Here is a 21,588-nt window from a genome sequence, read left to right as displayed (position 1 = left end):
ACCCTATTAATTTTTCCTGTGACCTGTTGAGACCCTGGCTTGTGAGTACAAATATGACAGTATATAATTCTTTCTCTTTGTTGACCAAACAAAGCAAAACAAAGTACTTAAGGAGAGAAGATGATCTTTGAAGTTTGCTGAAACCAGCAAAACCCAGCAAGTCTTCACTGTGAAAACCATTCTTACCTTCCGAAAGCATTTAAAAGAGCAACTATTTCCTGTCGAGTGAGTTGGAAGCCTTTAGATGGGCTGTTCTCTGGAAGTTTTTGGATTTCTTTTTCAGAGAATAGTATCTTCAGGGCAGTTCCTAAACCTTGAGTCTAAAGAAAATAGTCATACACGTAACAATTAAATTAATGTAATAACAATTACTATAAAGGTTGAAAGGAATATACAGTCACTGTGATGACAGTCAAGAAATTCACACGAACTGAACTTTTCACCAAAATGTTAAACTGCAAAATACAGTTTCTACTTCCTCACACATTATGCATATGATAAATTTACCTTAACTGTTAAGGAACCTGAATAGTTTAACATTTGTTGGACATAAATTACTAAAATGCTTTTTCTTAACCTAGAAAATATCACATTAGGATTACAATGTTCAATATGTAACCCTGAAAGCATTCTTTACAGACCCTAGCAATTCAAAACTTAGAAATTATTAGTGATAACTACACTTAAAAATTTATCAATTAGAACTAGAGAAAAAGAAACATCTGATTTCAGTGTAGTCTCCATTAAAATAATTGTCTCCTGATTTTCTGAATTATCATCTTTGTAAAAAAAAATAAATAAAATATCAAACCATCCTTTATATACTAAATATACAGAGAGAGAAATGGGCCTGCTTGGCAGAACCTTCTTTTTTGTGACTAGGTGGTCTTCTTTTGACCACTGAAACAAATTTAGTGAACAAAGTTTGATAATTAAGACTTTGTATATCTTATTTTTTATATGGGTCTACAAAATACTAATATACTATTTATAACCACCTTCAGAAATGAATCTCAGATTGTACCAACAGAAACAGATACAATAAAACCAAAATGAATGTTAATGAACATAGGTTATAGGAAAAACATTCTTACACATATAACACAGATTTAATATATTCATCTTTTTCATCAATAAAGCAGAAAAGCCACACTTCAGATCTTCTGTTTCAATGAACAGTGAGGGTTACTGTAATAAAAACTTGCAACATTCCAGTAGGAAAATTTAAGGTTAGTAATAGTTTTAAAACAGAAGACAAAACACAAACCTGCAATTTCCCCCATAATCTGCATTTGTCACATCCAACACAGTCCATTATACGGGAAATATTCTTGAAATGTAAGCGGAATTCCTCCTAACATACAGAAAATATTTTTACTCTCATTAGAGGCTTGAAAACTAAACTGCGTTTGTATGAATTATAAGAAATAAAAGTTCTGAAGCTTATTAATGAATGGCTTGTGTTTTTCAACAGTGAAGAAGAAAACTGACGGGATTTGTATGGCATAACATGGCCCCTAAAACAACCATGGAAATTTATAAAATTCATTCCACATATTAATTCAGCCAACTTTTTATTGAGGTGCTACTCTATGCAAAGCACCAACACAGGCACTAAGGGAGAAACAGGTAAGTGATACATGGTTTTAAGTCTGAAGGAGCTTAACTGCTGCCTCCATCTCATACCCGCATATAGCCAGTGGTAAATGTGTCTATATTAGGCTTGGTTTATTTTTCATGTATTGCTTGTGTGAGTCCAAATCAGAAAGCCGGTCTTAGACCAACGATCAATTTTCATCTCTCCTCAGTGCCACAGGCTGCTTGTAATGGGTGCTCCATCAGCACCGATGCTCACAGGGCGGTAGGAAAGTGTGGCCTCGAGTCCCGCACCTGCCAGCCAGCTTCTCCAGGGATGCTTGCTAACTGAATCGCTGGGCTGCGCTGCAATTGCTTCCTACGCAGCAGGGATTCTTCTGCCTGTGAGCATCGGGCATGGCTGCTAGGACTCTAAGGCCAGGCTCATCTGAGGCTAACAGTAGCTACCAGAGTTTCCTCATCTTTTTCATGTGGCAAACACAGACAATAAGTTTCATTTTATTGTACTGAGGTGAACATTTTATTGCATGAAGCTAGAGGCAAGCAGCCTGAAAACTCCGGCCATGAGAAGCCCTGTCGGCTGCTTTCCAAAGGTTCCACCAAAGAAACAGCACCCTGGCTGAAAGACAAAATAAAGAACACCAAAGTCCTGTGCTCTCCGTTTCATGTAACTCATGTTCTTGGGAGGAGATGGAGAAACAGACTTGAGTTCTCCTTCATACACCTTTGAAAAACAGCAAAAAGAATTTCCAGCAATTCATAGATGACAGCTACTTCTTTTCTCACTCGCACCATCCTCCTCCACAAAAAGAACCACAGAGCCTCCCAAAAGTATACTACTTGTATAAATAGTTAAAAAATAGGAACACTACAAAAATAAATTAACATTATAGTAAACACCACAACAGCAATATGCCCTTAAAATAATCATAAAACAGGGGCGCCTGGGTGGCTCAGTGGTTAAGCGTCTGCCTTCGGCTCAGGTCATGATCTCAGGGTCCTGGGATCGAGCCCCACATCGGGCTCCCTGCTCAGCGGGAAGCCTGCTTCTTCCTCTCCCACTCCCCCTGCTTGTGTTCCCTCTGTCGCTGTGTCTCTCTCTGTCAAATAAATAAAATCTTAAATAATAATAATCATAAAATACAACAACCTTCCAAAACTAAGATACAGTTGTGACTAAGTCACTTCACCTGAGAAGCACCAAGAGACTCTTACTCGGTGCTCGCTTATCAGGGAGCATCTAGGGCGTCTCAGGGCCAAATGTGTTTCAGAATTCCAAATTCTCCACACTTTAGAAATGCAGTACATACATTATTTATCATGAAATACCCCCACCAGCATGTGTGGCAACACCTAGTAATCATATACATTCATGGTTCTGTAGCAAAATGTAAGAATATTTAAACAAAGCAAAATTTTTTAAAAGCACTACAAATATTCTTATGTCAGTACAGGTCAGGTTTTGCTAACAAATTAATTTGTACCAAACATAAGAAAAATGTTTCCGTTTTTGGAGCTTTCTGGATTTCTGAATTACATATAAAAGACTGTGGAGCAGCACTAGAAGACTGTTTGCCAGTCAATTTCAAATACTTTTATGAACATTTTAAGGGTACAATGTATTCCTTAATACGCTGTAGGCAAATGAAAACAAAGAGCTCTCAAGTTAGCTCCCTAAAATACATTCTCCGATATCACGGGGTAACAGGTAATTTTTGCCTTTTATGTTAGTCCATAAAGACAAATGTTCCAGAAACTGGAACTTTCCGTAAATATTCCATAAAACAAACTTTAGGAAAATATAGTATTTATTGCCTTCAGAGTGGCAAACAGTCATGATTTTTAAAATCAAAACAACAATACACACTGTGATTTTAAGGTAAGAAAACTTTCTCTCAAAATAAGACCTTTATAAAGGTGCCATATTCATCGGTCAGTTAACAGAGACTTTGCTAAGAGCTGACCAAGCCAGAAAGGAGAAAGGAACTGAAAAGTATGGAGAAGGGGCTTTCTGTGCCATTTCTAGTAAAATCCAGTCAGACCAACTTCAACAAGATGGAGGGCTGGGCAAGAAGAGTTTAGATGGAGGGGATTAAGACACAGCCCGTCATCTGCTCCCCCACCCTGTCCCCCAGTCAAGAACTTTTTACCTTTAATGACTTGGCCCCCTTTTTGTCACCTGCAAACATGGATTTCTCGTCAAAGTGCATGGGAAAGGACCTGATGAAATGACAACACTACAAGTTACAGACAAAACATTCACGTACTAGGTAGTAGAGCTCTGACAAAATTTTCTATCCCCACAAATATCTGTAATTTTTAATTTACTCATGTGTAAAGTTTAATAACACAGGAAGGTGGCAAATAACTCACATGTAAACTACTCAATAGAAGAGTAAAGCAACATAAGAATGGCTTTATAATTTACAAGACTAATGTTTTAAAGAAATTACATGATAAAAATCATCTAAAAATTGAACTTAAAAGCAATTTATGTGAAAAATGCGCAACTCTATTACAGAGGTTTTGCATAATTTAAACACTTCTTAATCCAACTTTGGTTCATGCTCATGTTAACCACCAGTAAACTCAAATTTTATAGACCCAGCATTTTTTAAAAGAATTTATAGTCTAGAAGATAAAGCTAATGTTCCCTTATCTATCTACCTTCATGGGAGCACACTTATAGCACCAGAATTTAAACAGCAACTGGAAGAATATGAACTTGGTTAAAAAAAAAAAAGAAAAAGGAAAAAAACCGTGAAAATAGCGTTAAACTCTGGGGCACCTGGGCCGCGCATTTAGGTCAGCGTCCAGCTCTCGGGTTCGGCTCAGGTCATGATCTCAGGGTTGGGGGATCGAGCCTCACAGAGTCGGGCTCTGCAGTCTGCCCAGAGTCTGCTTCGAGCTCTTTCTCTCCCTCTCCCCCATCCCTTCCCCCCACTTACTCTCTCTCTCTAAATAAATCTTTAAAATAAAATAGCATCAAACTTTGATACTACATAAAATGCAAAGTTCTGTTTGAAAACAGAGCCTGTTCTCAAGTGTGACTAGGCCGTCCTACTGACCACGTTCCTTCTCAGTTCTAATTCTCCCTCTTCCTAACTTGTAGGAGTCAGTTTCTGTTGTATTTCAAGGGCTACATCATTCATACAGTGTGGAATTTCAGATTACTGATACTCAATTCTTACTTTGTATCTTGAAAGATATTCAGTAAAAGGGTTTTTGTGTCAGCATCTTCTTCTACATTTCCAGTGTAAAGATCGACAATTGAGCGCTCAAAATATGGGGCCACCTTTGATAAAGCTCGAAGCTCAATTAAGTATAAAAAGTATAGATTCTTAAGCCTCCTTGGACCTTCTCCCTTAGTTTCCACAGGGTCAAAGCGCCGTTTAAATTCTTTCATATTAGGTCCCCAGCTAGGTTTACCCCAGGTTTCTAAAGAGAAAGAGAAATACATAATACAGCTTTAATAAATAGGATTTTTTTTCTCTATAGAGAATATATATTCCTCCCCCAATTTTTACACTAATAGAAGGCAAGATCTCTACATAAAAATGTGATTACCTTCTAAAAGATAATTTGCACATAGATGTAAATTGATACTAGCATGAAGTCCAGATATAAGCTTATAGAAGACTCTCTTCTCCAGACACAAGCCTATTCAGAAAAATATTGAAAAAGAAATCACATCCATTTAGATAACAGAAATATTGAATCAAGAAGATTCAGTACACAGGCTTAAAGTTAAGGCTCAAGGACATTAAAAATAATCAAGGAATAATATAAAATGATTAGATCAAGATTCTCTCACTATAAGACAAAATAAGATTCTGACTTCAGAATGGAGTTATGAATATGATAACAATGCAGAATGAGGCAGAGAATGTTGGGCTCTGGAGGTCTAAGCACTATGGACGGACTTGGCAAGTTCCTGTGCTACCCAGAGGGCAACAGCACAGATTTTTCATGGTCAGGCTAAACTAAAGCAAATGTAATTCAGAGTCACTGCTTTGGCTTAACAATAGCGGTTTCTCCTTTTCTCTTCCCTAGGGATGTCCTTTCTTTGAACCTACTTTATCGTGGAGGAAGAAGAAACTGCATTCCATTTCTCGTCTTCCTCCAGATTCTTTAGTGTGTCTTACTAATCCTCTGCCCTAGAATTCTCCAGTTCTACTTAAATGGTGTGCTTGTAAGGAGCAAAACCTGCAAAACAGTCACTGAGGAATTTCAACCAATAAACAATGTACGTTGACTTTTTACTGTGTGACCAGAATCTTTATCAGATGGAGTGTAGGAATATGATGGAAAATTATTTTATGTAGCCATACAGTGTTAATTACTGTGTTACTTAACACTTTCGCCAACGTACACTGTTTATTGGTTGAAATTCCTGGATGACTCTTAAGTAACATCTGCAAAAGCTGATTTACAAAGGCAAAATCTACCAACTTCTATTTCTTTTTTTCCCCCTGATTAATAATATTTATTTTTATTATGTTAGTCACCATACAGTACATCATTAGTTTTTGATGTAGTGTTCTGTGATTATTAGCATATAGCACCCAGTGCTCATTGCAACACAGACCCTCCTTAATACCCATCACCGGAATAACCTGTCCCTCACCCCCCTCCCCTCCAAAACCCCCAGTTTGTTTCCTGGGGTCCATAGTTTCTCATGGTTCATCTCCCTCTGTGATTCCCAACCCCCTTCAGTTTTCCCTCCTTTCCCCTATGGTCCTCTGCTCTATTCTTTATGTTCCACATATGAGTGAAGCCATATGATAATTGTCTTTCTCTGCCTGACTTATTTTACTTAGCATAATCCCCTCCAGTTCCATCCATGTCAATGCATATGGTGGGTATTCATCCTTTCTGATGGCTGAGTAATATTCCATTGTATATATGGACCACAACATCTTTATCCATTCATCTGTTGAAGGGCATCTCGGCTCCTTCCACGATTTCGCTATTGTGATCAATGCTGCTATGAACACTGGGGTGCATATGGCCCTTCTCTTCACTACGTCTGTGCCTTTGGGGTAAATACCCAGTAGTACAATTGCTGGGTCATAGGGTAGCCCTATTTTTAACTTTTTGAGGGACCTCCATACTGTTTTCTAAAGTGGCTGTACCAACTTGCATTCCCACCAACAGTGTAAGAGTGTTTCCCCTTCTCCACATCCCCTCCAACACTTGCTGTTTTCTGTCTTGTTAATTTTTGCCACTCTAACTGGCGTAAGGTATCTCAATGTGGTTTGGATTTGTATTTCCCTGATGGTTAATGATGTTGAACATTTTTTCATGTGTCTGTTAGCCATTTGTATATCTTCTTTGGAGAAGTGTCTATTCATGTCCGCCCATTTTTTGACTGGATTGTTGTTTTTTGGGTGTTGAGTCTGAGAAGTTCTTTATATCGCCTTCTAACAATACAGAGCAAATTCAACTATCCAATTTAGAGAGTGGGTCTCTTGCTTTCGGATTTAATTTCATTCAAATTCACGTTCATCAAGTGACACTGTCTATAACTTCTTCTCTCATAATAGGGCCAGATTTACTGTAACAGGATTATGTGACACTTGGACACTGTTCGGTGATTTTCAAAGGCATTTTTACAGGCATCATCTATACTCACAGTATAGGTAAAATGGTTGGCTATTGCCAGTCTCATGACCCAGATGAGGAAACTGAATCTCAGAAAAGTTGAGTCAGTTGCCTATAAAAATAGGAGTGTTCTCTGAAACCATGTATCAATATTCAGGGGCTCCCATCAGTAGGGTACTACAAAAGTGGTTCATACAGACTACCCTAGATTTCAGTATTGCCCATACAGTTCACTCCCATCCTCTACTGTCAATATTCACAGTCTCTCACCACCTCTTTTAACTGAAATACTACTTTTCACAATTTGTATCTTTACAATACAGCTAATGAAGCAAAGTGAAGAATCATCTTCCACATAGGCCATTTATCAATATCATTCCTAATAGCATGGGCACATCAATAACGTTCACCTTAGTAATGGCCATTATACGTACACACTTCATTAAAAACAAAGAGAAATCATGTTCATAAGATAATATCACCGATTAGCAAACACAAAATAGAATTAAGTAGTTTTACTCTGTAGAGTTCCTATAAGGTTATGATCTCCTGTATCATTCAACTTGCTGATCTTTCATTAATACATCTTAACTTTTAATAAATGAATGGCAATTTGGCAAATTTTTTAAAAGCATCATATATCCAGTTTTTAAATAAGGCTGTTAAAATCCTAGAGTGTTTCAGCTTTCCACTAATAGCATTTATATTTTCAACACTAGAAAATATAAGAATGCAAAGTATCTACTGGGATCTATATTGCTTTATCCTTTAATTAGACAAGTTTAGGCTACAGAAACATGTGTAAACACTGCTTAAAATCTTCTGAAATCATGGGGGTGCCTGGGTGGCTCAGTGGTTAAGCTTCTGCCTTTGGCTCAGGTCATGATCCCAGGGTCCCGGGATCGAGCCCCGCATTGGGCTCCCTGCTCAGCAGGAAGCCTGCTTCTCCCTCTCCCACTCCCCCTGCTTGTGTTCCCTCTCTCACTGTCTCTCTGTCAAATAAATAAATAAAATCTTAAAAAAAAAATCTTCTGAAACCAAATTTACCTTCCCTCAATTTCATATATATGTATATAAAAAGTACTTCCTTCCAAAAAGAAGGTCTCTACTTACAAAGTAGTGTGGATAATGGTTACTAGAAAGCAGTCTGGATGAGTGGTACATACAGAATGAAAATAACACGGAGAAGCCAGTTACAAAAACCAGAGGCCAAAATCTGCCCTATTTCCCTAATGCTGATTATTCTTGGCTGACCAATAGCCTCAAAATTTTCAAATCATTGTATCCTAAAATACAGTGACTTAAAATGTTATTTTTTTTCAAACACTATAACAATTAGTTGTCTAGGTAATGAATGCTGAATTACAAAAATATATTAAATAAATCCATACATTTCTTACAAGAAACCAGTAAATTCAAAATGCAGACATATAAGTTTACCTTCCAGCCATGTGTAGAATGATTCACCTTTAAAAAACAAAACAAAACACAGACACACACACACACACACACACACACACACACACACACAGATTTGGGTTAAAATATTTTGAACAGTCATTTACAAATCAGAATAAATTAAGTATATAAAATATTTCCTATGACAGACTAAGGAATATCTCTAGAAATGGCCACTGCATCATGTGAAGTAGAGAAATAGGCATATGGTTCTAGAAAATAAAACCCCAAAGTAATTTAAGTAACTTTTGGACAATCTTCTTATAAATAATATTTAAGCAAAAAATTTTAAGAAAACATTTCAAAATATTATATAAAATATCTTATTCATTAGAAGGCTTAAACAAGTATAGAGGGTGAAAGAGCTTAAAAATCTTAAATTTGCTTTTGTTTTTTTTTTGTTTTTTTTTTTTTTTTAAAGATTTTATTTATTTATTCGACAGAGATAGAGACAGCCAGCGAGAGAGGGAACACAAGCAGGGGGAGTGGGAGAGGAAGAAGCAGGCTCATAGCAGAAGAGCCTGATGTGGGGCTCGATCCCAGATCGCCAGGATCACGCCCTGAGCTGAAGGCAGACGCTCAACCGCTGTGCCACCCAGGCGCCCCTTAAATTTGCTTTTGATAACCACCACAGAACTCCTTAAAAATTCTAGAAAAAACACTGAATTATAATACAAAAATCAAATTAGTAATTATTCCATTTTTTCCTGAGCAGTAAAGCTATGTATATCTCCTCAATTATCTAAGACTACTAAATTTCAAGGGGTAATTTTTAAATCCCTTAATTTTCAAGATAATTTTTCAGAAAAGTCAATGACTAGAATACAGAGGGACCTGACTTAACTATGTACTAATGTTAAAAGATCTATTTCTAGATCAGTACTGTTCTGAGCGGAACAAAAATGACGGTCAGTACAGATCAAAACAGTTAATGCACTTTGTGAGTTACTTATCTTTATTTTAATTAAGAAAAGCAAAGCCTAAGAAAAACGCAACACATAGATGAGCCGAGCCAGGAGTCTAGGGGATAAATGAGATGGTAGAGAATTGCTTTGTTTCCTGAGAGTCCTCACACTTTGCAGATCTACACAAACATCTTCCCACAGATTAATGCCTTCAAGATACTCTTCCTAAGGGCCATTCATCATGATCTCACTTGTTTACCTGAGAAACCCCAAATGCTATCAGGAAAAGTCGAGCTCCCAAGGCCTCAATAATCTGGCCTCCCATGTTTCTAACTTAAACCACTGCTATTTAAAGTCTTCCCTACTGCTAACGGGGTCTCCCCAAACATGCTTGATTCTTCCCTTTGCAACTCCTTGGTCCATGCCATCTTCTCCTAATAGCCCACAGGATCCAATCCTACCAGCCTACATCTGTCCCCTTACTCAAAACTCCTCTCCATCGCCACTTTCCGTAGTAAGCTCTGCAGACCCCTCCCGTGAGACAGGATCTGTCCACCACCTACTGCTCTAACTACGTATGTGCGGCACTTCCTATCACCACGTGCAGTGCTGATCCTTCTGCCATACACCGCCAGCTCCGGGAGCGAAGGCGTCGTGTTGTACACATATTTCTATCCCGCACAATGCCCATCACTGTATCCCTGAACACAGAGTAAGTAAACATCCATTTGAAATAACTATTTTGACTGTTTTGGGGCAATTTATTATGACTGATACTCATCTGGTAACCTGGAGTAACCAACTGTTGATAAATCACTATTCACCAGATTAAGTATTACAATAACTGAGGTTATAAATTACAAAGTCAGTAAGAAAATAAAGTCACAAGACAAATTATCTGGTAAAACTATCTTACCTTCTCTCCATTTCTTCACAACATATTTTAGTAGATTATAATAACCAGACAATGGGGAAGCTGGAATGTAATTCTGGTTTCTATGCTAAATATTTAAGTAAAAGGGAATTTATAGTTTTTTTTAAACATAGGGTAAATTTACATTATAAATCTCTTCTTTATTTTTTGTCACAAGTGATTGGTAGCTATTTCTGAAAAAAATAGGATAAACATTTTCTTTTGAATTAAACAGAGGAAAAATCAAATTTTGATCATTAAAAACATTTCCTCTGCACTGGCGGCATACCCAAACACAAGAGTTTTAACTCACCATCATCTTCTCCTGAAAAAAGAAAACAGTAAACAAGATTTTAGAAACCGTCCCCCACAGTTCAGATTCCAATTCTATTTACTTTAATATGGGATTAAAACTTACTGTGTGTTAAACTATTAATTATACCACGAACCTTGGTCAGGGTGATGAGGGAACAGAAGGCAAGCTGAGGACAGAGAAGAAGCTGACACCCCAAAACCCCCCACTCCAGATGGGATATATGTGACATTCCTCGGGCAATAGTTAACTTATGGAGATCACAATCCTGCAGGACCTGACTCTCCCTCAGTTTACAAAGGTCTTAGCAATCTACAAAAACAAAGCATTTCTATCAATAACCTAGCTTCCGGAAGGAAATGTAAATACAATTAAATGTCCTTACAACCGGCAGCCCATTGACAGATAATTGAAGCAGGACAAATATAATGCTCCTTCGGGAAACTCCCAACTATCTTCATGCTAATGCCTTGCTAGTGGGGGAAAGAACCTTAACCTGACAATGGCCAGGCCTTCAGTATCCTGTGAGTCTTCTTTAACATATGAAAATCCTTTTGAAACCTCCCTTTTTCCTTACCTCCACAAACTCCATAGTATATAATCAGCCACCCCTCACAACCCCGGGGCAGCAGCTCTTTCTGCTCACGGGTCCTGACCCTGTGCTTTAATAAACCACCATTTTGCACCAAAGACACCTCAAGAATTCTTTCTTGGTCGTGGGCTCTGGACTCCACCCCACTGAACCTCACCTGTATTCCAAAACCACACCAAGGGTGTTATCACCCTGCAAATGAGACTTCTCAGTAAGAATATAGGCCCAAAGTACAAGACCTTCATATGTTTTATACAGTACATAATAGCAGAAAGCATCTAAAAATACTCCTAAAGATCGCTAGTTTCAATAACTAACAAATGGACACAGGCACTCCTTTCATCGTTAAGTACACAACCCCCTCTTTCTTACTGCTCCTCGGCCTCTAAGGCACCTCAAGAAAGTACTTCCCAAACTGTGATCAGTGAAACCGTCAGTGGGGGACGCCACAGAGCTGCCCAGACCAGGCGAAGAAGCCAGGGTCGGGCTCTAGGGAACCACAGCTGCTCTGCCTTTATCTGCTTTGTGTGTGCACTTCTGGATGCCAGGTTTCATTTCGGAAGAAAGGGTCTGTTGTTGGAAAGGTGCTGGAAAGCCAGCTCGGCAAGGGCGTGCGCGCGGCTGAGCTGAGGCTGCTGAGGAGCTGGGAGCCAATGCCAGCACCTCCAGCGGAGACAGCTTCTTCATTACCGCAACCAGGACCCCTGCTCTCCCCTCACCTGGTCCTCTGCCTCCCTTCTCTTAGTACGGTTTTCTTCTCCCCCCCCCCCTTCTGCCTCTGTCTTTTCCTACGTGGCACTCTCCTTCCTCCCATCTTTCCAGCGGTCTCACTCTCTAATTTGTCACAGCATGGACGTTAGGTATTTCTTAGGATGTGATGGTTTCATTAAATGAACCGTATTTTCTGCTTTCAAAGGAAGTGATATTATTCTGCCATAAAAAAGAAGGAAATTCTGCCACTGGCGACCACAGGGATGGACCCTGAGGACCTCAGGCTGAGGGCAGTCAGTCAGAGAAGGACACATACTGTAGGAGCCCATTTGCATGTGGAATCTGAAAACAAAACAAAAGTCCCCGAGCTCACAGATTCAGAGAACAGATGGGTGGTTGCCAGAGGCAGGGGCTGAGGAGTAGGCAAGACGCATAAAGGGCATCAAAAGGTACCAGCTTGTAAGTCCTGGGATTGTCATGTACAGACTGTCAGCTACAGTTAATAACACTGTGATTTAAAGTTGGTACCAGAGTAGATCTTAAAAGTTCTCATCACAAGAATAAAAATTCTGTAATTATTATGGTCACAGATATTTAACTAGACTTACTGTGATCATTTTGCAATATACACAAATATCTAAACATCATATTGAACACCCAAAACTCATATAATGTTGTATGTCAATTATACCTCTATTTTAAAAAATATTTTAACTCCAATCCTAAAAAAAAAAAAAGTGATCATAGAAAAGATCTGGAAAAATACCTACTGAACTCTGTACTATGGAACAGAGGTCTTCGTGAAGGCAAGTGGGTATGGGGGCAGGGAGGGGGGCTTTCTCTCTCTATTTTATGTAACTTGTGTTGTTTCCATTGTGTGTGTGTGGTTTCCATTTTTATAATAATAAGTTATAAGGGTAAAAGCAGCAAAAGAGACAAAGGAAAAGAAACCATGAACACCTTTTTCAGGACCCAATCCCTTTCCAGCAGTATCAGAATGAATTTAAGGAAGAACATCTGCCGCATCGTAAGACCGTGAGCATCTACAAGCAGTCCCTTTAGTAAACCTTTCTGTGTCTCTGGCTCTCAGAAATGCCTTAAAGGTACAAATCTAGACCAGGAAATTCAAGTTCTTAAATCAACCCTGGTCTAAAGAAAACATGAGAATGTCAAGTCAATTACAGGGCTGCTCCCAGGGTTTGGCTCCTTGCTGACAAGAGACTGAGGATGTGCCCAATGAGTTTTACGTTGATTAACCTCCGGAAATGCTGTACCACAGAAATATGCCAGCCACATATGTAATTTCAGATTTTTTCCTAACGGAAATTTCTAGGAAAGTTTTTTCTAGTATCCATGTTTTAAAAAGTGAAAAGTATACATGCGGTACAATGCAACAATGATACACTGTGTGAGGCCAGAGTAAAAACAGTCCTATCAAAAACAATAAAGTTCTGTTTAATGACAGAACTATATTACACTGCTTCAGTTCTTAAATTTAAACAAATTCAGTAAAGTTTGGTTCTGCACCAGCCGTATCTCATGTGCTCAACAGCCCGACGTGGCAAGCGGCGACCTTGCTGGACAAGGCACATTTACCGCAGCGCTCCAGGCAACCTGTCTTCAGCAAGGCTGCATCCTTAGCACTCAAACATGGTCGTGGATCAGCCAGCACGCCGGGCATCGCCTGGGAGCGCATGAGAATTCCGGGGCTCATGCAAGACCCACAGAATCAAAACCTGTATTTCCACAAGACTTCGAGGTAATCTGTATGCACACTCAACTTTGAGAAGCCTGTTGTGAGCCAGTGGTTCTCAAACGTGCCTGCATACTGGAATCATCTGGACAGTTAAAAAAATGGCAACACTTGGCACTAATCCCACAGATTCTGACTTAATTAGTATGGGATAGGGCCTGGGCATCCAGATGTTTAAGAATTCCCCAGGTAACCTCTGCCATCTATGGATTACTCATATATTTTCATTTATTTTCCATAGAACTCCTGTTTTATTTAGGGCCTGGCACATATCAGGCACTCAATCAATGCCGGTAATTATATAAAACACGAAGAAAACTTTAGACAACTATGAACTAACCTTACACTTTTAGATCATTCAAACTGAAGAAAATATAAAATAGTTGCAAATTCACTCAGATTTAGTTTAGTTACAAAGACATTTTGTAAATAATCTCTAAAAGCATGAAAATGTATGAAAAACCCACCTCGGCTAGGTGCCAGAGGATTTAAAGGACGATAAACAGATCGAGGCCTGAAAGAGCAAGTGCAAAACTCAAACATAAAATGGTTTGGCTTTTTTTACGTCATTTTCCCCCCCAACAGAATCCTACTCCTCTCCCTCCGCCCTCCCTTTGGCCATTCCTCCTCCTTCCCCGACCCCCTCCAGTTACTTGAAACAGTTTTCCTCGTAGATGCTGTTCCACACTCTCCACGCGGAAGACCCTTTATAGCCAGTGTAGCGCTCCGGGTTCAGCAGCAGGTCTACATACTGAGCCGCTGGCGATCGCTCATCTGAACAAGAAACAATTCATAAAAACCACCCACACGCCACCAGTTGTCTGAAATGGAACATTTTAATGCAAACATAACTACCAAAAGATCAGAGAAAGGCTGCACTTTTCAAGTAATCTCCAACTTAAAGGGTAGAGCGGTTAGCACACTGGGGACTGTGCTTGACCTGGGATAACTCACACTTGTGAGAGAGGAAAAAACAACTCCTCCCTTTCCTTTGGATGCTCAGTGCTCTCAAGTACACAACACCCCTCCCCTACTTAGGGGCATTCATCATTCTTAAATTTTAACCACACAGGATTGAAAAAACCTAACAGAATCATAACCTGTTCTAATGTTGGATTTGCTTTCTTCCCTATGCAGGCACCTACCTAAACACATGCTTAGACACATTTTTGTTTAGCGTATACTGTACTAAAAAGAGATTTTTCTTCTATTCTCTACTTTGGACTTAAGAAATAAATGGCTCAGTAACTTCGTGATTCAGATTTGATCACAGAGTTACACAATGCTCTAATTTAAAAAAAAATACACATTACGGCTTTGTTTTGTTTTTTAAGATTTTATTTATTTATTTGACACAGAGACAGCCAGTGAGAGAGACAGCCAGTGAGAGAGAGACAAGCAGGGGGAGTGGGAGAGGAAGAAGCAGGCTCCCAGCGGAGGAGCCCCATGCGGGGCTCGATCCCAGAAGGCCTGGATCACGCCTGAGCCGAAGGAAGACGCTTAATGACTGAGCCACCCAGGCGCCCCTACGGTTTATTTTTATCGCTGTTAACATACAGAAGTGCTTTTTTCCCTCTCAAGCCAATATATAGCAGGCACACCTTCAGCAACTTGTTAAGACATTTAGAATTAAATAACCATTTCCTTTTTTTTTTTTTTTAAGATTTTATTTTAGGGAGAGAAAGAGAACACAAGCAGGGAGGGGTAAAGGGGGAGGGGGAGGGAGAAAGAATCTGAAGTAGACTCTCACTGAGCTCAGAGCCCCACGAGGGGCTCCACCCCCACGGCGGTGAGACCACCACCTGAGCGGGAACCAAGAGTTGGACGCTTAACCGAATGAGGCACCCAGGCACCCATAAATGACTATTTTCTGTGTTGAAATCCAAGCGAGTGTTTACCAGATCCCCACTATTTGGACATTGTATCTCTGAGGGATACAAAAGATAATGAAAATGTTCTTAATTATTAAGGCTTAAATTCTGGATAGGAAAGGCAAATAGTTTAAACCAATAGTATGCAGGCACCTGACTTAAAACAGTGGCCAAATATGGTCACTAAAATATGGTCCCTCTTTTTTTCATTACTAATAGTATATTTTCCTGTCAACCAACAATATTCAAAGCCTAAAATATTTACTATCTGTCCATTTACAGAAGAAAACGTTTGTCAATCCCTGACCTACACCGACAAGAGTTTCATGGCATCAAGATGAGGGGGCGGGGGGGCATACACAGGTTGAGCCCCCCTGCAAACACACCGGTGCTGGTACCCCCATCCTTTCCCTGGGGCCACCTATCACATGATTTTAATTAATTTGCTCATAAACTACAAATTCTTTCCATTTGCATGACTAGCATTCATTTGGATAATGCTCTTTGGACCCCTAATACTTCCTCCTCCCCAAAAGCTTTCTCTTCTTCCTCCCTTTATAAAGCCCTTCTAAAGTTGTTCTATTTGACCATTCTAACCGTTACCTAAGGATTCAAAGAATTTTCACTGAATCAAAATACCTAATTCTGGGGATTCATCAATTTCAACTGTTTTTTCTTCAAGTATACCTTTTTTCCCCAACTGAATTTCCTTTTCACTGTCTTAACTGAATATTAGTGTTAGGTGGCTACACTGCATGTTCTAGAATGCGAGCCAGTCCTCCACACCTCCTAACCCAAATATCTCTTCAAACACAGCACAGACCAACTTAGCATGCAGGCTTTCTGTTTACAGATACACATAAAGAATATTGCTGTAGACTCAGGATTGAGCCTACAATCCTCCATCACCAACTCTATCCCCGATTGCTAGTAATGCATTATTAAAATAGAATTTACTCAGATGAGGAGAATCTATAGTTTATAAAGCTCCCAAGTAATTTTGATACTCAGCCAGGTTTAGAAACTACTGTTTTAAACAATATTTTAAATTTATTAATGAACATGTTTTAAGGGAAAATAGAAAAGTAAAAATCTGTCATACTATTTAGGTTATTTCTGGACCAACAACTTCATTCAGCAAACACTTACTGAGCAAGTACCATGTCAGGCACTGTTCTAGGCACTAGGGATAAAGCAGTGAACCAGAAAGACAAAGCCCGTACCCTCAGGTGGCTGACAACCCAGCTGGAGCAGACAGACACAAACAGATACACTAAAGAACCCATCCTGCACTCTGAGAGTTCTCGGTGCTGCGAGCAGGCAGCAGTGCCAACACACAGAGAGACAGTCATTGCTATTTTCTACAGGCAGGTGACAGCAGGCTTCTCTGATGACGTGACATTTGAGCAGAAACCTGAACCAAACGAAGCCACGCGTAAAGAACAGCAACAATGACAACAAAATAGGANNNGGGAAAGCAGCTTACCTTAAACTGCTAAATTATTTAAAAATTATTTGATCTATAAGGATCACCTTCCTTTCAAATAAAGACAGAACAACAAAACAGAGAACAGGGGTGTACAGATATATTCCAATAAACTGGGGTGAACATTCTTTAGACTGTTTTAATCCAATGGTTTTAAATAACTGAAATAACTAAACAATGACTCTAAAGCTACTCTGATGTGTTTTTAAAAACTGTACATATAAATCATCAGCACACACATGAACATTACTACCCAGAGGAGTAGGTAAACCAGCTAGTAGAATGGTTTTAGATGTTTAAGGACTACACAAAATATAAAAATCACTAATTTTTTAAAATTATGAAATCCTAAAAATCTTATGGGATGATTTTATGTAAATTTTTATAGGACATCTTTTCCATTTTTACAATATAAGAAGCAAATGTTAAAAAATTAGTTAACACTGTACTGATGAGAGGTAACGGAGTACATCATTGATCATACTAAGTGATCTCTGTGATTGAGTAGCATTTTTTGTTAAATACCTATAAAATAAATATTTACATTTTTTCCTATAAGAGAAATATTCACAGAAATGGATTCAGAGGGGAGGGGGGTGGGGGAATGGGACAGACTGCTGATGGGTAGTAAGGAGGGCACGTATTGCATGGTGCACTGGGTGTTATACGCAACTAATGAATCATTGAACTTTACATCAAAAACCAGGGATGTACTGTATGGTGACTAACATAATAAAAAAATATTATTATAAAAAAAAATAATAAAAATCTGTTAACTAAGCACTACTAAAAAATTTTTATTTTAGTCAAAGAATAGGTAAAATGGTGAGTTGGCAAGAAGTGCCCATGAGTGTTGAACACTAAATATAACTAGAATGATAACCAAAGAGCAAATGAAAGAGTAAGCAGTGATGTCAATATGTAAGCTAGGTACAACAGCTTGCTTTGATGAAACCTTTGCCAATTCTAAATACCGTAACAGGAGTATTTAATTTCCATTATATACAGATACCCAAAGAAACTTTTTTTCAGATCTCTTAAAAATATCCTTGCTCTGGGGCACCTGGTGGCTCAGTCAGTTAAGCGTCTGCCTTCGGCTCAGGTCATGAGCCCAAGGTCCTGGAATCGAGCCCCGCGTCGGGCTCCCTGCTCAGCAGAGAGCCTGCTTCTCCCTCTCCCTCTGCTGCTCCCTCTGCTGTGTGCCCACCCTCTCTCTGTCAAATAAATAAAATCTAAAAAAAAACAAAAAAAATCCTTGCTGGGGACACACGGGTGGCTCAGTGGGTTGAGCATCCGACCCTTGATTTTGGCTCAGGTCATGATCTCAGGGTGGTGAGATCGAGCCCTGAATCAGGCTCCATGCTCAGCCCTGAGACTGCTTAGGATTCTCTCTTTCCCTCTCCCTTTGCCTACGCCCCACACCCCACTCATGCTCTCTAAATAAATAAATAAAGTCTTGAAAAAACCAAAGCTACCCTTGCTGAAACCACATAAACTATGGTGACAACACCGCACCTCCTGGCATCTTCTCACCTTGCCGTACCACTGCAGCGGCTCACAGTGACTGATCCCGCTGTGCACCGGCTTAACAGCACAACAGCACAAGTGAACCTTCTAAAACCAGCCACGCAGGGCTGAGCCCCGAATTCTCTTCCACCACCCAAGATATAAACATAAAAAGTGAACAGAGGCCAAATGAATGATGTAAGCCTACTCAGCATAATTCTTGGGAATATTCTCCTTAGATCAAAAATTTTGTGTCACTTCCATTACCTTCTGAAGGAAGACTCACGGTAGTTACTGTTCCACAGCGCCCTCTCCTTGTACCATTCCAGGGGACTCTTGGATGGAGGGTTGTGGGGAAGTCAAATTAGAGTCCTCCCCAATACTGCAAGGTGTCTTTATGTTAGTTTGTTGGGGCCTCCAGAAAATTCCAGTGTGAACATGTTTATATGTTCACAGACCTAAACTAAGTGGCTTAAAATAGAGGTCCATAGGAGACGGTGTCATGATGGAAAAATACAGGTATGGGGTCCAGTCAGCTCTGGGGTTGAATCCTGCCTCAGCCTCTTGCTACTGTGTGATCCTGGGCAAGTCAGTCCTTTTGAGACTCTGTTTCCTCGGATATGAAATAATACATACTTATTAAAGTAACTGTAAAGATTAGAAATAACGTACTTAAGGCACTCAGCACAGAATCTAGAACATAAGCTCTCAATAAACACCATTATGAATAATAAGATCCACATAGCAACACCCAGTGTATCTGAGTTATAACTGATGATACTTTCCTTGATTTCAATTTCTTATAAAAGGATTAAGGCTAAAATAACTGAATTAAAATAGTCTATTTTATTACCATCAAGTTCACAAAAGTGATCCTGTGAATCATCATATCTTGCCCAGTCAATGAAAGCTTCTTTGCTTTGATTACTAGGGGAAGGAGGGAATAAAAAAGAAAAATGATTAAATCTGGAGTTGAAAATGTTTACATTGTATCTTCTATAATTAAAAATAGAACATCTGAGGTCATGTCTTTAATTTAGATAGTTCATAAATTCAATCAGTGGTTACCCGAAGGAATGATAACAAGTTATACAAAAAACACAGATATTAACTTCCGTGAAGGATTTCTACTTATAGTATGCAAATGCTAACCTAAACAAACAGGGAAATTAAAAAGACTATTAGTAAAAAAGTATTCCCTACTCCCAACTGTAGACATGCTCAGTCATTTCAGAGTGCATAATCTGAGACCACTCACAAATTACGTTGGCCTTCACAAGCAGGTTTTTACTTAGAGCAAACAAGGAAAAGTCAATAGGAAAAAAAAATCTATGAAATTTAATAGTTACGGTAATAACTTCTCCTGTTCAAAATGTAACATACAGATTGAATTACTATTTACAAAAAACTTAGAGGTTCCAGTTCCTTTTACTATAATAACCAAGAAGAATGGATTCAACTGCTAGTTGAACAATCTTCTATATTTTTACATTTTTATAAAGTCACTACTGATGGTACATTCTAGAAATTTAAGAACAAATCCACTAAGAGGAGGAAGCAAAGCCCAATGGAATTTAGGATGAAGAATAACTTCTTCCTTTTAAGAATGACTTGAAACTTTACTGTTCCATCAAAATCACAAGAAACACATAAGATTTCTGATATACTAAATAAAAGTATTTTTTATACTACTAAATAAAACTTGCCTTAGTGTGCTGTTAACTGCTCCCAGTTTATTAGCTTGCTCACAATCTTCTAATTCTTTGGTACTGTTTGCCACTTTCAAGTACTGAAAGGAAGTTCACAGTAAGTTTAGTAATAACTATTACCTTTCCCTTTAAGTTCCACTGGCAATCTGTCAATGATGACACAGATACATCCTATTATCAAAATCTCTCACACATGTAAGAAATACAAATCAAAATGAGTCACAAATTCCCACCAACTAAATAAGACATTAAAAACAATGAGCACTGGTAGGCTGGTGATGATGTAAACTGAGAAAACCCTCTTGGGAAAGTAATTTGACAGTATTTATCTAGAGCTGTAAAAATGCATAAACCCTTGAACCAGCAGGCTTACAACCGAAACCATACCCAGAGCAATACTTGAAACCAAGAACAAGGTACGACCACTTTAGAAAGGTATTTGGTACTATCTCATCATGTTGAGATAGGCATAACCAACGGCCCAGCAACCTTACTTCCAAATATCAACCTAGGAAAACTCTTCCATGTGTACACAAAAATGCTGATGCATCACCGTTCTTAACAGCAAAAAACTCGTAACAGTTAAAATGTCCATCAACAGAGGAAGAGCTAACCAGTGATAGACAATCGAAAACTACACAACTATTAAAATGAACAAAGCCACATATATCAACAGACACAGAATTTCAAAAGCACAATGCGGAATAAAAAAATAACTGAAAAAATGTTTTTAAAATGAAAAAATTTAAAAATATATAATCTTAATGTTTTAAAACTTCCTATTAAAAATCTATACATTACTTGTGGACACATGTGCAATAGAAGTATAAAAGTAAGAAGTATCACAGAAGGACACACATCGATTTCAAAAAAGTGGCTATCTTCAGGGAGGGAGGAAACAGAATGGGATTGGGAAGGAGTCCAGAAGGGATGTCAAATGTCCCTAATACTCTTATTTTAGATCTGAAACAAAAATAAAAGAGAGTGAACACAAACAAAAAACCACACGAGAAAACTAAAAAAGAAGAAGGAGCGAGGAAGCAGAGGGAGAGGGTATGACGATCTTGATTATGCATACAGAAAACCTAGAAGTAAACTGTTATCTAAAAACATGCACAGCTAAGTAAATTATGGCATGCTTGTAAGAGGAAAAGGGTAATCTTTAACACAG

At 38.7% G+C, this 21,588-nt stretch overlaps 1 protein-coding gene across 2 annotated transcripts in view; it reads right to left on the bottom strand.

Moving 5' to 3' along the window:
• ERO1B (endoplasmic reticulum oxidoreductase 1 beta) overlaps positions 1-21,588 on the bottom strand; it is a 56,623-nt gene that overhangs the window by 6,699 nt on the left and 28,336 nt on the right. The window contains exons 5-15 of one of the 2 annotated variants that reach the window (XM_040623808.1): positions 20,415-20,497; positions 19,562-19,635; positions 14,499-14,619; positions 14,313-14,359; positions 10,790-10,801; positions 8,641-8,667; positions 5,164-5,256; positions 4,788-5,034; positions 3,747-3,816; positions 1,268-1,354; positions 187-320 (exon numbers count right to left, since the gene is read on the bottom strand). In XM_040623808.1, the coding sequence (XP_040479742.1) occupies positions 187-320; positions 1,268-1,354; positions 3,747-3,816; positions 4,788-5,034; positions 5,164-5,256; positions 8,641-8,667; positions 10,790-10,801; positions 14,313-14,359; positions 14,499-14,619; positions 19,562-19,635; positions 20,415-20,497 (995 nt within the window). The remainder of the gene's footprint in view (positions 1-186; positions 321-1,267; positions 1,355-3,746; positions 3,817-4,787; positions 5,035-5,163; positions 5,257-8,640; positions 8,668-10,789; positions 10,802-14,312; positions 14,360-14,498; positions 14,620-19,561; positions 19,636-20,414; positions 20,498-21,588) is intronic. The other variant, XM_040623809.1, reaches the window with a different exon arrangement.

This window comes from Ursus maritimus, unplaced genomic scaffold, assembly GCF_017311325.1.
Source record: "Ursus maritimus isolate PB19 unplaced genomic scaffold, ASM1731132v1 scaffold_7, whole genome shotgun sequence".
NCBI lineage: Eukaryota > Metazoa > Chordata > Mammalia > Carnivora > Ursidae > Ursus > Ursus maritimus.
Note: the sequence above shows the minus strand (reverse complement) of the source record. Positions and strands in the feature narration are given on the sequence as shown.